Source organism: Colias eurytheme, chromosome 12, assembly GCF_061535395.1.
Source record: "Colias eurytheme isolate Ceu_HAF_F1 chromosome 12, ilColEury1 Martin Lab GWU primary, whole genome shotgun sequence".
In the NCBI taxonomy this organism is placed as follows: domain Eukaryota; kingdom Metazoa; phylum Arthropoda; class Insecta; order Lepidoptera; family Pieridae; genus Colias; species Colias eurytheme.
The window spans coordinates 7,186,308-7,204,430 of record NC_142991.1 but is presented as its reverse complement, the minus strand read 5'-3'; the positions used below and the strand labels follow the sequence as shown (position 1 = coordinate 7,204,430).

The window sequence follows — 18,123 nt, the reverse complement described above, 5'->3', positions numbered from 1 at the left end:
TACGAGACATCCACTACAACTTCTGCACAAATAGCTACGTTCATATACCCAACTACTCACTGATTTCATTCATATATCGAAACTAGACCTCTGTCTCTATCTCACTCGCACCGACGCATTGTGGGACAGAGTGAATGAAAGAGCGATACTTTCTCTGACGGAATAGCGTTTGTTGAACCAATTCGTCGCGTCGTTCGGTTCGGTCGAAGTCTCGCTCGCTCCCTCGCGCAGTGGCAGTGAACGCGTTCAAAGCGTGCGTTCGACTTTCTGGTGGCGACGTACGCTACTAGCGTGTCTTTAATTATTGATGCAAAAGTTCCACGATGGTTGATCATAACGAGAAAATATTACTGGAATTGCTAAAGAAACCCGGGAATAATGTGTGTGCCGATTGTGGAGCAGAGGGTATGTTACAGTGTTTTATTAGTGATTTACTTTACCTTGTAAAGCGTGGTATTTCCATGGGGTGGTGAATAGGCGGGGGGGCGTAAGTGCGTCCATGCTCTGGAGTTCAGTGACCCCGACGTAAAATGCATTCAATGAAAACAAATCATCGAAATTAAGTGGTACCTATATGAAATAAGTACTGAGTATAAGAAGACAATTTGTAAGTAGTTTATGAATACGTATGACATTAAAGTTTTCCGGTTGCAAGTCCATAGAAGGGACACGTTAATTGAAATTGATTTTATATAGCCATATTAATCGCAACCCTTAATGTTTACAGTTAGAGCTATAGGTACTCATTGAATTTTAAAGACTCTACTTTGATTTTCCCACTCAAATATGATTCATATGAGTCGAAATGTTTACGATTCGTGCCTATTAGGTATTAAGTATAGTTAAAAGTTATTGAAAAAATGATTCGTATAGATTGACTGTTCATCCAACACATTTATCGCAGTCCGTTAAGATTTTCGATTGAACGTTTTGTAGAGCGTTTATAAATGAAATGCACGAAAAAATTCGCGAATGTTTTTGGTCGGTGATTGTAAAATTCAAAGAATTAAATTTAAAAGTGAAAGCTGGTATTGAATTCGCGTGAAAACCATTCCTTTTATTGCTTATATTATGTTTCTTCTATTCATTATCTTGACACAAAATATTTGAATTATTTTTTTATTATCTAAGTACCTACATCAATTCCCAGAATTTATATAATGGTGGTTGTCAAATATAATATTATATAACATAAAATGTCAAATTTTAATACTCTTTAACCAGATTTAATTATTAACGTCTCTACAGTTAAATATGACTCATGTCCAGTCGCTCCTTGAGAATTGAGTCACATGTTATCGGATTCGAATAATTTTGAAGATATTATATTTTGATCTCTACATAATGCTAGCCCAGCTGGGCGAGATATAGCAACTAAATTAAGTAATAAAATAAGCATATCAGTAATTATTTGGATTCAATATGTAGTTTTGTATAGAAGTCTGGGTTAGCGTCTACGCAGTCGTTATCTAGAGGTATATCTTGATCGAGAGTTAGATGGTGGTCGTTTTATTAGGTACCTAACAATAAAATAATTTTTTCATTTTATGTGTCTTATTAGGTATTTATATATCGTATATCACAGTTTATTTATTAATTAATTTATTAAACGAAGTTCACGTTTTTAATATTAAGTATAGGAAATAATATTGTAAATTTGTAATACATACTGTGTTATTATCGTATTTCGTTAACAAGAAAAAGCCTTTAAATTCGTTTTAATTAAAAGCATGTAATACCTAGGTAGATTTATTTAAGTACTAACCAAGTGACAAATATCACACAAGACAAAATTAAAATATATCTTCTAGAATCTAGTTTTATTATTAGGTCTGTAGGTCAGGTAGGTACGTCAAGTACCTACGCTACATTAAATAATATACCAAAATAATAATATTACTACCAAAAAATTTAATTTCATGGTAACTACATTATATTATTTGAATTACGCTCAAATTAAAAATGAATTTCTTATTAAATTCATTTTGAGGTTGAAAAACTTATTGAAGGCCGGAAATTTTTTAAATAGCGTAGGTAATAATTTCAGTGGAAAATTAGGTTTGCTTATGCGTGTTAAAATAATAATTGATTTTATCGATAATTAATTAATTCAATTTGATTAATATAATTAATACAAGCATTTTAATTTTCATGTTGTGTTACAATAATGACAATAAATTTTTAATAAGTATACATACATATACCTAATTGAAATTGACCGTTTATTTGTTTTATTTTAATCCTAGGTTAGGTTTATTCTGGTAAATAACTAGGTATGTTTATTTCAAATACTGTAGTTTAAATTGTATTTATTTTATTTCAATCTATTATAATTTTCATTAGGTGAAGTTATTATACTATAGTAGGTATACATAGGGTACATAAGTAATATTTATAATAAATATTGTTAAATATTACTTAAATACTAACGCATACCTACTTGATGAAAATATTGAAGAGTCATTCTTTAAATAACATTACTATTGATTAGTTACTCTACAAATATAATATAATCTTATTATGATAGATCTGATGCAAATATAGATGTGTAACTGTAAACATGCGTTTTACAGACTATAGGTACAATATAATATATTATATTATCTGTAAAATCTGGCTCTATGCAAATATATAAGAGCACAAAGGTCATGTCTTTTTATCGTATTATCTTTCTATTCAGTGCAAATCCTTTCAATTGAAACTCGTTCAACGGACAAAATGAACAGGTTGGTTATGATAAGAATAAGTATCAGATTTAAGTACAGTGATTTTTATTGTTACCGGTTAAAAGACGTCACTGTATGACGAATTGCATACATTCCACGTACGGCAATCGATAATAATCCGTCATACTTTACGTGTATACGTCATTAACATTTACGACAATGTATACATTAGGTTTCATTTAAAAATAACGTAAGATTAAATGTAGATGAAAAAATTGTGAATAGATTTTTCTAAATGTGAATGTCAAGATTTTAATAGAGATAACTGGTTATTGGCACAAATCGATCGCAATTTTTTGCTACACATCATTAATTTCTCTTTCTTGGCCTATTAATATTCATAATATGTTTTCTGCTAAGGTTTTCTGTATAAAATAAATAAATAATTAATATATATATATTATTGTTATATAGTTAGTATGAATAATTGTGCTTTCTATTCTATTTTTTTTACTAGCTGCGTCTCGCGGTTTTATCCGCATAGCTCTGCTCCTATTGGTCGTAAGGTGATGATATATCGCCTATAAGCCTTCCTTGTTAAATAGACTTTATAACAGTAATTTTTCAAATCGTACACGTGGTTCCTGAGATTAGCGCGTTCAAGCAAACAAACTCTTCAGCTTTATATTATTAGTAGAGTTAGGTAGGTATTCCAAGTTAGCGATTAACTCTACCAAATTTTAATTGTTCATTGATGAAAATGATTTTAGCAATAACAAAAGATACCTGAGACGTTTCACGTTCGTCATCTGTCACCAAAGTCGTCAATCACAAATTCTCAATTTTAAAAGTGTTTGAAATGAATTTATTTAAAGCAGCGTTCGTACGTACATATATTTTTTTAGTGTTAGTGACATTCATAATTTTAGCGTTCAGCAAGGAAATTTGGGATACAATAAATCTTTTCTACAATCCAACAATCTTCTAAATAACATACATTATATAATATTCATTTCCATTTATTAGCACTTACCATCGTGTACATGCCTTGATCATGAACCTGCCACAACGTACATAATCTATACTAATATTATAAAGCTGAAGAGTTTGTTTGTTTGTTTTTTTGAACGCGCTAATCTCAGGAACTGCTGGTCCGATTTGAAAAATTATTTCGGTGTTAGATAGCCCATCTATCGAGGAAGGTTATAGACTATATATCATCACCCTAAGACCAACGGACCAACTAAGGGGCGGAGCAATGCGGGTGAAACCGCGCGGCTCAGCTAGTCTGAGATAATCATGCTTGTTTTTAATGTACTATAGCTTCTATCTATTAATATATTGATCTAAGATTATTGATCTTTGATGCTCTGTTTATCTAAACATTTTCAATGTAATAATACCTATTATGGTCTATTTACCTACATCAGTAATATGGCACTGATTGCCATTTGCCATGCAATTAAGCATTATTACGTACTTACTTAAAAATATAATTATAGTTATTTGTATTGATACCTACAGAATAAGGATTATTCCTTGATTCCATTAACAAATTTAAAAATACCGCATGAAGAATACCAGAAAAAGGAGTTTTTACTTATTTCATTAGAGGTAATAAGCAGATATTGAATTCGATTACCTAGACTCTAGAGATTTTTGTGCGATTGTAATGCGATTATTCCGTCATTTAATAATTAATTTCCTGATTTGGTATATGTTTTTAAATACTTTAATTAACTGATTTATGAGTCCCATATTTTAGATTACCTATATCCTTCTTTTAATTTTTTTCCCATTTTTAATCACTACATAGCAACACTATACATATGGTAACAGCTACTTTTATTTCATATACCTACATACCAATAGTTATATAACCGTGGATTGATAAGACTAGCGTTGCTTTTAATTAAAATTTAAAGTTTTATCAATGAATGTATTCACACACTGCGTTCATTGACACTTCGTTTTACCTGTGGCTTTATCCACCGTGAAGATAACATTGCCTTTAATAAAAAAAGACTAAATTAATTTAAATTACCTACCTACTTAGTGAATGAACCAATTTTTTTTCAAAACCTTCAATTTGATAGAAAAAAACCTCAGTTTAATAGAAATAAATGTTGATTGCATTTTGTTACAAGTAATGTTTCATGTGTTGTATCATGAACTAGCCGGGTTTAACCAGATTTAATGTAAAAAAAACGTATAGTTTAAACCTCAGAATTTCCGTATTTTATCGCTGAAAGAATTTTAATAATCGGTTAAGCACTTTTTGAGAACAAACAAACAAACATACAAAAAGTATCGCAGTCTCTTTAAAACTCAAAGATGACATTAACAATTAGGTATAACAGGAAAATATTCATTGCATAGGTAGGTAATTAAATTTTTATGTTGTTAGTAAACATATCCATTAACGGAACTTCACGAGTTGCTGAGTCAGTATTATTTATACCGTTTATTGCTATTTATAATAAACACTAGCTGTGCTCCGCGGTTTCATCCATGATGTTATACCTATAGTAGCCTTATAGCTACTATTTTGTTATCTGAATAAAATGATAGCATCATCATCATCATCAGCCCATATATGTTCCCACTGCTGGGACACGGGCCTCCTATTGAGGGCACAGGCATAATCCACAACGCTGGCCAAGTGCGGGTTGGCGGATGATACGTCATGTCGTCGAACTTTTGATTCTTCGACATTTCGGTTTCCTCACAATGTTTTACTTCACCGTTTTGAGCAGTGGTAATGTTATCAACATTCTCAGATAAATTGAAAAATCAATTTATTTCCTTTGCCTGCTCTTGAACTCGCGAATTGTCGATTTTAAGACCGAGGTCCGCACCACTAAGCCACTACTGCTGAAAATGGACAATGCAACACAAATATTTATAGTTTCTCCTATCCAGTATTCTGTTTTAAAAAATAGCACAGCTTTTTAATGCAGTCGTATGATAAAATGTCGTGAGATACTAAATCAATAAGATTTTACATGATATTAAAGCCCTTCTAAGTATATAAATACAATTATGTTTATTGTTATTAATTACAATGACGGCTTGGATATAAATAAATGATGTAATTTGTAAATACTTTGTATTGTAACCTTTTGCCCTTTTCGTGTAAACTCTCCGATATCTGTTATTTTGTTCTACTTTTGAATAAAATTTAAATTTCAATATTCTTTAATAAAACTACATTATATACCTAATTAATCTTTATATATAAAATTCTCGTGTCACAATGTTAGTCTGCATACTCCTCCGAAACGGGTGGACCGATTCTCATGAAATTTTCTGTGCATATCGGGTAAGTCTGAGAATCGGCCAACATCTATTTTTCATATGTACCACGGGCGAAGCCGGGGCGGACCGCTAGTATAATATATAAACAATTGAATATGATGTATAAATAAGTGAAGGTTAAAATCACTAATACCTAAGTGAAAAATAACAATAGCGTAAATTGAAAGCACATAGTACCTAATAGGTGCAATCCAACAAATTACTTCAAACAGATGATGTTAAATCAACAAGTTATATTTGGAACATTTAATTATAAACATTATTTAATATTTCTCTAAAAATAAAGATAAAATGTAATGGAATGTATCAATTAATCCTTATCAATAATAACACTACAGTTGTTGGGGCAACTCATTTTATGCACTAACAACTTGTCTTACGTCATTATTTTAAAAATATATTTGTTTTGATATTATCAAAAGAGTCTCAGAATTTAGACAGGTAATCTATCTGATAGGTACCACAGTTGACAGTAGGTACTGAGGCAAAAGAGAAAACTGCATAAAACATATACCAAATTATCATACATAATTATAATTGTCAGTTGTCACATCTAAAAGAAAAATATAAGGAAAAATAATATTTTAAATTGACTTTTTATAAAAGCAAGTCGAAGCCATTATATTCTCATTATTTTTGGCACTGATCAAATGCTACATATAAGACCAATTAAGATAAAAAACAAGTTACGTAAACATCCACAGGTATATTTAATATTTAAAACTAAATAACTTTACAAAAACAAAGAGATGCATTACATAATATTATATATTTTACTAGCTTCGCCCCTTGTTTTCACCCGCGTGGCTCTGCGAGATGATATATAGTTAATAGTCTTCCTTGATAAATAGGCTATGAAACACCGAAAGTCTTTTTCAAATCGCACCAGTAGTTCCTGAGATTAGCGCGTTCAAACAAATAAACTTGACAGCTTTATAATATTAGTATAGATAAAATTTATAAAATATTATGAATATTTGAAATCACATTATTACTACAATTACTTATACGAAACAATAAATATTGCCTTGATACATAATAGAATTATTTTATATCTTAATTATTAAAATGTTATGTTGCTAGTTATTATAGTAACAAAACATACATTTCAAAGACGAAACAATTAGGTAACAGATAAAAACAAAATATAATTAATTATGGGCATATCTTCAATTTACTTTATTAAGTTATTTATATTTAGTGAACTCTACATTTACATATTATGTTCTAGCTTATCGCCCGCGGCTTCGCCCGCTTTGTCTAAAACATAATAAATTATATACTAAAACCTTCCTCTTGAATCACTCTATCTATTAAAAAAACGGCATCAAAATCCGTTCCGTAGTTTTAAAGTTTTTAGCATACATAGGGACAGAGAAATCTACTTTGTTTTATACCATGTAGTGATTGATGTATGTGGATTACCATAGAGTTCCATGGTTCTACTTTATTTAAACCTGGGTATTGGATGTAGGTTTTTTTAATTATTTGTATAATCCACAATCATAAAAACTAAAAAACTTCTACTGTAAAGATGTCATATAAAATTCATGACGCTCAGATTGATCAGTGTTTTTTGCTTTCAATACATTTCATTTGAGTTTCCGTACATAAATCTATTCCATGAAAATTATGAAAAATTAAAACACTTTACCAAGAGCCAAGCCAAGAGCTAAAAACTGTCATATTTTCAACGTCGTAAACAAATTAACATCAAATCAAATGTCAACACAATACGGCAATATATTTTGTACTGTGTCAATTGAAATATTCTCATCAAACCAGTTTTCGAACGGACGAGAAGATCACCCACAGCTGTTATGACCAAAACATAGCTTGTTATTTACGATTACTTGGACTGAGTTACAAATGAGAAGAGGCCACCTGTGTTTGTGTGCGTGTCGCGTGACGTCGTGTCGGTGTGCTCCAATACATACATAATATTATGCTTGTAAACACGGACAGTATTGCAAACGGCTATTTTCTTCACCGCTCAATATTGCAACCTCTAGTTAAGATTTTTCACACGGTACCTATTACTCAGTGAAACTCGGCGGGAGCATCTATTTTCGGTGGAACACCGCGACGTTAAAGTCAAAATTCACTTGAGACGCACAATCGTGTCATCACTTCTAAATTGTACAAAGTTAATACGTAAAAGTATTTGGGAAAATCTGTTCAAATAATTTTCTCGTCACACATTGCCATTTACGATCGATATACGTTATTGCGTCATATTTCAAAACTAGGTTTATTCTCTACGTATATGCGTGTCAAAGGTGGTGATGTAACGAATTTTGAATTCCTGAATTACAAGGATGAGACACACCAATTTGTGACTATCATTAGATACACTTAGCCAAAATGTTTGTACATGCTACTTTATGAACTATGTATTACGATTGTGGAGCCATGCTTGTTGGTATGAAATCTTCTCGATAACCATCGTTTCCCTTCAAAAGCTTCTGAAATATAATATATTATTGCCTGAAAAAATACAGTAAAAAAACGTTTGAATCTATCACCACAGAATGCTCCCAGTATACTTTCAAAAGAAATTACAAACGGATTGATATTTATACACACAATTATCAATATTAGAAAAACATATAACATTATTTCTTGCCTCAACCTACTTTACGTTATATTTTATAAGCTTCAACGAACGGCCTCGATAACTAATGACGTATAATGTATGCGAAGAATTCCAAGCAATTTGAGGTTAGTTTCTGACGTCGGAACGGATTGCGTTGTGCCGTTCTTGTTTCTTATCAATGTGTCCAGCGGAGATAAGGAACGATAAACAAACTAAGTAATAGATCTAGTGATATCGGGTTTCTGCGAGTTAAAACCACTGCAGTTCTGGATTTCGATGCGCTAAAAATGTTATTTAAGCTCGAAAACTCTTTCTTTCCTTTAAATCAACTGATAAAACTACAATACTAAATGCATATCAAAAATTTAGACGAACATGGAAAATTCTTGAAAATGGGATAGCGTTTTGATAGAGTAAATAATTTGTATATCTCCCGCTTGTCACTTAATAAGCTTTTACATATCGGTACCAAGATCGGTACCAAAGTTGATAAAGTTGACATGAATAGTCTTATGGAAATTCAATCCTTAGGAAACGTATGAATAATTCTTATCGTTAAACGTGTGAACAAAACAAAAACAAAAACCTCATTACTGGAATTATCCCGCAATCTTTCGGAAATAATCACTATCACTATCACTACATAGTATACCTAAAACAAAGTCGCTTTCTCTGTCCCTATGTCCCTTTGTATGCTTAAATCTTTAAAACTACGCAACGGATTTTGATGCGGTTTTTTTTAATAGATAAAGTGATTCAAGAGGAAGGTTTTAGTAAATAATTTATTAGGTTTCAGACAAAGCGGGCGAAGCCGCAGGCGGTAAGCTAGTTTATTGATAAATTTCGATAATACTTCTCAGATTTGTTTTTACTGAAAAATGTATTGCCTGACGCGCGCAATTTCGCACAATTTATGATTATTGAATATGAATCAAAGGATTTATTGAACTAAAAATATAGTATTTATAATAATAGAAGTAATAAGTACCGTTTCGTAGATCAGCCAGACCAGACTGACTTGAGAGACAAAAACATTTTAAAAATGATTTTCCGGTATAACAACCATGGAGACATTATAATTTATAGTATACATTATGTTTGACTTACACAAAATTCCAGTTAGTGATTGTTTTGTAGTAGATAGGTACATCATACATGAAGTAGATTCGCATTCTTATACCTACTCGTTTATAAAAACACATTTCAAAAACCCACATTATTTGTCCTGTCACCACAATTTATGGCAAAGCTATATATTATTTTATATCTCTAATGTGTGTAATATATTAGGCTATTAGTAGTAGCAAATAGCAATGTAAAAATGAGATTTTGTTGTTTGTGTTTATTTTTTTGGCTCGTTTAAGGTTTAATTATGGAGCATTTGATTTATCCTTGTTATGAATCACGTTTTGGAAGTTTAAAATAATTGATCAATTCTGATATGCTTTTATATTTTGTTGTTATTCATTCTCGAAATTATTAGACTCAAAAAGTTATGTTGTCTCTACTCCTGTTGGAAATACGTAAAAATAGCCTATATTTACTACCTATATTTTATAGGTAGTCCATATTTGAAAAATTAAAACTCATTAGGATAATTTCATTCATTCGTATTTGCATTTTATTTAATGATAATTTTTAAAGATACAAAATGTAGAGCAAATGAATAAGGAATATTTTGAGATTGGATAATTAATTCATAAATTGTTTTGATAACTACTTATGTATCTACCTGTATCATCAACAAAAGATCACATTTCAGTTAATTTACACACAACCTCAACGAATTATGCCACCATTTAATAAAAGACAATTTAAAAAAAATTCGTAGATATGAATTATGAGCATCCCTTTTTATAACCAGAAAAGGGACTGTTATAACCGCCTTATAACAGAACTCTTCACACATCAAAAAGTACACCACCAAGGAGTTTAATCACCGTTTTCGCATATTCCAGATCCCGACTGGGCATCCTACAACCTCGGCATCTTCATATGCATGCGATGCGCGAGCATACACCGCGGCATGGGCGCACACATCAGCAAAGTGAAACATCTAGAACTCGATAGATGGGAGGATTCGCAAGTACAGAGGATGAAGGAAGTTGGCAATATAGCCGCGAGACACAAGTACGAAGAAAGAGTCCCCCCGTGTTATAGACGACCGACCAAGAATGATCCACAGTGAGTTAATGAATGCAGGCAATACAATAGTCGATACATATAGTAATAAACTATTTGATAGGCTTTGTTATATTGTCTACACTAATATTATAAAGAGGAAAACTTTGTTTGTTTGTTTGATTGTAATGAATAGGCTCATAAACTACTGGACCGATTTTAAAAATTCTTTCACCATTCGAAAGCTACATTATCCACGAGTAACATAGGCTAGGTTTTATCCCGGAAATCCCACGGGAACGGGATGATGCTATTTCTAATTTAAAATTATATTAAGCCGCAATACGGTTTCACTCGTGTATTTTTATTTTTTAAGTCTGTATTAATCACGATGAATTTAACTTTTTATTAATAGCCGTTAGTTCATTACCCTTGATTGGAGATTATTATAATTGGTATTGATGTTGATATATTCTCTTAATTTATCCTCATGTTTATATCTTACAGAGTGCTTATAGAACAATGGATTCGCGCTAAGTACGAACGAGAAGAATTTTCGCACCCAGAGCGACAGAGCTATCTCTCTGGGGTCATGGAAGGGTTCTTAATGAAAAGAGGAAAAGAGGATAGCCGTTACCAACTAAGGAAATTTGTTTTAAATGAAAACGAGGACACCTTGAAGTTAGTAAAGTCACATTCATTACACACGCCATTTTATATTTACAACTGTATGTCGCTAGCTTTTATTTTCTTTTACATCACCTATGCCTCTTATTCATTTAACTTTTACATTTCATCAGCATGATTAGAGCTAATAAAATAACAAGCATGTTTCAATGTCACTTCCATTCGAATTGTGTTACTGTGCTTCTCTACATTTCGTGTTTCACTCTATCACTAAGTCAATTATAAATATCATTGTGAAATATTAATTCAATTTAGTTTTCCGTTACCTGCACATCAAAGGTCTTATTTACGGTAACTGTGACGTCATCCGTCATGTTTTCTTCGACACAAATCTTCGATAGAGTTATGTTTCATCATTTTATAACGACATAAAATAATAACGAAACAAATACGTACCTATCTACGTGGTTGTTATTTTATCTGTACTCAGTCAAAGTCAACAAACAGTAAACATTGTTTACCGAATTGCCCGAACGATAAGAAAGATTAAGATATTTTATACATTCATTTCATACACGGTAATTATTGCTAAACCTACGCGTCGCTATAAAAACATATCAGATTAAATTGTTGTTTATTTGCAAAGAGGCCCACCGTACACATTTTGCTATGAGCTAGTGACGTGCTGCGTGCAAAACTTCCACACCTCATAAGTACGTTAAAACTACGTTAAATAAAAATGTGCCAATATTGACTCTCTACGTAATACTGAAATCGTCACGATTGTCGCGACTAGCACCTTAATTTTTTTCGCCTCTCATAATTGATTAGGTATGCAAATATACGTTTAACAATAGTTTAGCGAACTTTCGTGGAATTCTCTTCAATCGTTTATTCGACGAGTGCTTGTGTTAGACATACATACAGAAGTACATAGATTCGTCCAGACGCTTTTTGTGTTATGTAACTAGGAAAGACACTTCAGAGTAAAGATCTTTGGAGACCATTTGGCATTTGTTAGAATTGAGAAAATAAATAGCACGTATGACGTAAACAATGGAACGGACCATAGATAGTACAATGAATTAGTATAATTATATGGACGCGGTTTCCGAGCCACGAAGTAATACGTCACTGATTTGGGACATAAATTACGATGACGCGTTCCGTGTCGTAATTCTATCTTTACGATCATAGGAATAGTTTGCTTTTCTCAGATGACGGCATTTCTTGTAAGAAAAAATCTATTCACGTCACAATACGTGTACACAGTATAAACAAAATCCTACGCTATATGATGTATCGAATAGAAAAAAGTCGAACCATTAAATTTATTTTAAGAAAAAGCCAATTATAATTTATTAAGAAAATACCTAACTTCAATTGCGAATGGAATATTTTATAAAACTAACATTTTATTTGCATATTATACCGATTAATTATGTAAACGCAGGTTTACGACCTATTCCAAGAATAACGAATTTTGTTACAATAATCTCATTTCTTTAATTATTTTATAAATAATTTCGCCCAATTCGGTCAAATTGTAACTATTGTTAAGGAAATAAGTTAATAACCAAAAATATATTTTAAACTTTTAAAGTGAACTGTCACAATATTGAGTGAACAAAACGTTCGTCCAGTCTTTAAAATAAGAAGGAGAACTTTTCAATTTTATCACCAACTAAGTTATAATTATTATTATCTATATTGTCAAGTAAATGAATTATATCTTGCTCTATTGCCAAAAAGTTATCATATTTTCCAATTTTATTATATTCGGTTAAGAAAACAGTTTTCAAATAAACAACTTTATGACGTTAATGAGTAGGGGAATCTTAAAAAAGTACCGGTGACGATAATTATTTATAGCACACGATATAAATTATCTTGACTCGATTGACGTCCGTTAGATTTTTTGTTCTGATAAACTCGAAATTTTCCCGAGTTCCCGGAGTTTGCTACTAAGTCGCATGGTGTTGAACGTTACCAAAATATATTTCTCTCAAACATAATTCGGAATGGTCCTTAGGTACCAGCACCCTTCGGACGGTTGTAGCGGTCCTACGGGTTGTCTCGGTCGTATATTCGATCGGCTTCGACTCAAAAACTTTGGTCGTTTGAGGTAAGAAGAGCACTGACGAATCCAAATTCACTTTTACAACTGCAACATATAGATTACGGTAATGATGAGAATCGGTAACTATTGGACTTTCAATCTTATGTGACGGGATAAGGGTTGATTTTAAGGTATCAGTCATTGCATGTTGTGGCAAATGAACGTCAGATCATCAAGACATTAATACCAATTAATAATAACTCGCCATGGATCTTGTAAACATCGAATGCAAATATCATCCCCAATATACATGTTGTATGCTTATGTTTTCTTTTAGGGTCTGGTAAGGTGAGGATTTTAGGCGATAGCTTATTATTGTTTTTATAGAAAATATATCTAAGTATAGAATTCATCTATTATTACAATGTATGTAATCTTTTATACTTATTATTATTTATATACAGTATAAGTTTAAATAATAGATTTTTAGTTTTTCCTCCTTCCTCATTTACAAGGTATTTTAATTTATGTAATGTAATTTAAAATAAGAAAATTATTACTAGCGTCATTTAAAAAAACATCCAATACAACCTATACTTAGGTATTACATCCAATATACCTCAACATTATATACCAACTACAAAACGAATACAAAAACAGATATTTTAAAAGGTCTATGTAATAACACAAGGAAAAGAATATTAACTAAATATTTATTTTAATTATTTCAGGTATCACGTGAAAGAAAATAAAGAGCCAAAAGGGATCCTTAAATTGTCAGAATTAAATGTTTCTTTTGCTCCCGCCAAAATTGGTCACATGAATTCCATGCAGCTCACATTCATGAAAGATGGATCTACACGCCATATCTACGTGTACCATGAAGACCCTGAAGTTATTAATTGCTGGTAAATGTTTGTATACATAATTAGTTACAAATTTCATAGAGCCAAAATTGGCGTTATAATTTACGATTAGTGGTATAACTTTTTGTAGACAATAAATTGAGATCTTGCTCTACAACGTTCAAATGATGAGGTTTTCTTTACCCTACTGTTGAATGTATTCTCGAATTGATATTTCTATAGTAGCCTTAAATGCTATGATAATGCCCATACTTCACTTGCTTCGCTTTAGTGTTTTCTAGTGCTTGCTTCGATTTTCTTTAGTACAGAAGAAGCAATAAGTATTTAGCGTTTGATAACATGAATTACATGATCTCAATAGTAAATCTGTCACTGTTAAATATAACAGTTTCACTTATGTACAAAAGACTTTACGAAACATGACATCACAATTTAAAAAAAAAATATCTTTCAGGTATACCGCCATACGCTGTGCCAAGCTCCACCTACTCCAAGTTGCGTTCCCCTCTACCCCCCAATCAGACTTACTCCTCCGTCTCCCAAAGGACTTCGCACGAGAGGGCTGGTTGTGGAAGACTGGACCCAGGTCCTCAGACGTGCATAGACGACGATGGTTCACGTTGGACAATCGGAAACTTATGTACCACGATGAGCCACTCGATGCGTACCCGAAAGGAGAGATTTTTATTGGTGAGTCTTAATAAAGAAACAAGGGGTGAAATCATAGTTTAAAGAAAAAAAATAGTAAAAAATTGACATTGTTTTTTTTTTGTATTTTTTACGTAATCAGTGAATACAAAACTAATAGTCACTTTGATCTTAGTATACCGACGGTGGGACGCTCTGTATAATTATATATCTATTACATACAGGTCACGAATCAACGGGCTACCACATCAAAGTGACGAACACGGGCAACGGGTGCAAAGAAGCGCGCTTCCCCTTCCACCTGGTGACGCCGGAGCGCACGTTCTGCCTCGCCGCCACCACGCACGAGGACCGCGCGGGCTGGCTCGCCGTCATACAGCACACGCTCAAGCGCCCGCTCACCCCGCAGGACTCCACCAGTGAGTATACGTAACATTCCCAACGGGTGCAAAGGGCAAGCTTCCCCTTCCACCTGGTGACGCCGGAGCGCACGTTCTGCCTCCTCTGAATCGCGCAAACGAAATTTTTTCGCTACAGAGCCTATATACAACTTTTCGACATCATTAATCGGGGGCCGGGGCCTTTCCGGCTAGCCAGTCTAGTATACTGGTTGACATGCCTTTGGTGATGGAAAAAGTCCACCTTCTTACCTCCACACAATTATACAACACATTGACAACAAGAGCTCAATAGACAGCTAAACTCGTAATCACACTCAAAATTGTCCGAAACAAAACTCTGCTTTGTGTATGGAGCGATACAATAGACTTTGAACAATACTGTGACGAAATAAGGTGCTAAATTCGATGATACACATTTTTTTATTAGAACATAGAGCAACGCCATCTACCAAAATTGTATAATTTCGCTGTGTACGTTACGTTACGTACGCCGACTTTAATATATTATATCAATTAATTTTCTCAGTTTTCTTGCGCGTTTCAAGTCCTGTTATTGATGTTAATTCTGAGTTATATCAATTTATTATTTAAATTTCCCTGTCGTATACAAAAATAAAATTATAATAATTTTTTTCTTTTACAGTTGAAGCGACCCTCGTCCGCAAGCGAACAACATCAAACTCTATAAGTATATTTTCTGGCAGGTAGTTTAGTTTGTTTAGGCGTCGATTTAAGATTAAATAAGTTAGCAATTATTCGTTGCTTTAAAAGTTCAATTTAGAAGCTAGAATAACTTTTTTATTCGCTTATTATAAATAATAATCAAATTTTGTATGTAATCTCGTCGAAAATAATATTTATACTGAGATTTTTGAAACCAAAAAATCGATGTCGCGCATATTTCAAACTTTCTAGAATCTAGGTTATTTGGTCGATGCGATCGAAAATCGAAATCTTTTAGTTCATTTGTAAATAATTTTTATAATCACAGTATCATTGATTTAAAATTTTAGTTACTTTATGTATTCAAATCATGTTGTAAATAGTTTTATTTTTAGGCAAAAATAATTTTACTAACACAAAAGCGAAGGACTGAATCTATATTTATATTAACAATTTATTGTGTATTTTTTATTGTGAACTGTATAATGGTTTTATTTTTTATAAAATACAGATTATACGCACAAAAAGTAATTGCAATAATAATGTAGAGATGTTATTAAGTAAATGATGTTTAAGTTTGAAACAGGCAATAATATATCTACCTACAACGAGTGAAATAGGAATGTCATTTTATAGTAGTAATATTTCCAAGGAATACAAAATACGTTACATACTGTTATGAATGAAAAATAATGTTAAATTTGTGTTAGAAATTCAATACAACTGCTCTCTTTCTAAAAAGACATTTTACAGGGAATTCATGAAGTAATATCATTATGAAATCAGTGTTTACAAAATCCATGCACCGTTTTTCATACCTGTTATAATACTTTGATTTTTTATCCTTTTGAACAATATAGCTTTTTTAAACTTCAATTTTCGTATTAATTAAGGGCCACTTTCGCGGCTTATGATGAAATCCTGATGGACAGCCTAAATTTTAAGTTTTGACGTTTATTTTTATACGTTATTCCTAGATATTATATAGAACATAATATCGAGAAATTAAAACTGGAAACACTTTTAAATAATTTCAATTATTATAAACAGTGTGTGGAATTTGTAACGCATTAGTGTTTTAAGCAATAATATTTAAGGCGACTTAGAATGCTAAGGTAATGTAAATAATACTAGCGAATTGTATTCCCTGTCACAATTATGTAATATTATTTAATGTTATTTATTGTGTGCATTATTTTGCGTGTATGAAGTGATTTGTGAGAAACGACACAAACTTTGATTTAAAACAACACGATGAACCTTTCTTGTTTTATTACTTTTGAAAATTCTGAAAAATCAATTTTGTTGAAAACGTGTGGCGTTTTTATTGTACATAAAATATACCTACTAGCTTAAAGCGTGTGTATCATTAATGATATTGGGATGAATAGTATAATCATCATTAAGGTATAATAATTAAGAGTATAATAAAAGCTAGGAGACTGCCAAAAACGTGGTAGGAATAATATTTTACTAATTTATGTGAGTATACTATCGGATTTGATGATACAGGATATTAGTGTTTGGGAACTTAGAATACCTACATAAACTGACGTAGAAGCGGTCTATGCGAACAATTATTATAGTCCGGGATCCATCGCCCATTTTTGCAAGTGATTACTATCAAGCTAATTTTTCGTGAGTAGCTTTATTTTGATGAGATGCCCAATAATTTCATGTACGAAACTCTCGATTGTGGTAGCTACCAGAGGAAACAAGGATAAAATATTTTGATTTGATGGTAAATGGAAATATTTTGATTTCACTCACGAAAAATTAGCTTGATAGTATCTAATCACTTGCAAAAATGGGCGATGGATCCCGGACTATTTTTAACAGTTATAGCCACAGACATGTATATTTAGACTTGATACATGTCATGTCATGTCTGTGGTTATAGCCGTTCCACGTTATCTGCATAAACATTCTACACATTCACGTACTCCGTAGACAAAGATAGAATATACATTATTAATTGAACCATTAGCCGATAAGAGTTAGCAACATCCGACTAAACGCAACCCGGCTAATTAGCTAACTACAGACGAAAAGTGTTTTTACGCGTATGCCGCTTCTACCTCAGTTTATATGAGTATTCTAAGTTTGGGCTAGACTGAATTAAATTCGTCTACCCTTGTGTGCTTGGATGGAAGCAGTA

The 18,123-nt window shown here is 32.1% G+C and overlaps 1 protein-coding gene across 2 annotated transcripts; it reads left to right on the top strand.

Moving 5' to 3' along the window:
• Nucleotides 1-230: 230 nt before the first annotated feature.
• LOC149904144 (arf-GAP with dual PH domain-containing protein 1-like) lies at nucleotides 231-17,806 on the top strand. Of its 2 annotated transcripts, XM_090108112.1 has the most exons (8): nucleotides 231-405; nucleotides 10,539-10,764; nucleotides 11,209-11,382; nucleotides 13,361-13,453; nucleotides 14,119-14,295; nucleotides 14,708-14,943; nucleotides 15,126-15,320; nucleotides 15,946-17,806. In XM_090108112.1, the coding sequence occupies exons 1-8, from the start codon at nucleotides 324-326 to the stop codon at nucleotides 16,008-16,010; spliced, it is 1,248 nt and encodes a 415-aa protein (XP_089964238.1). In that variant the 5' UTR covers nucleotides 231-323; the 3' UTR covers nucleotides 16,011-17,806. The 2 variants fall into 2 exon arrangements, with proteins under 2 accessions (XP_089964238.1, XP_089964239.1); XM_090108113.1 differs by lacking the exon at nucleotides 13,361-13,453.
• Nucleotides 17,807-18,123: the final 317 nt, after the last annotated feature.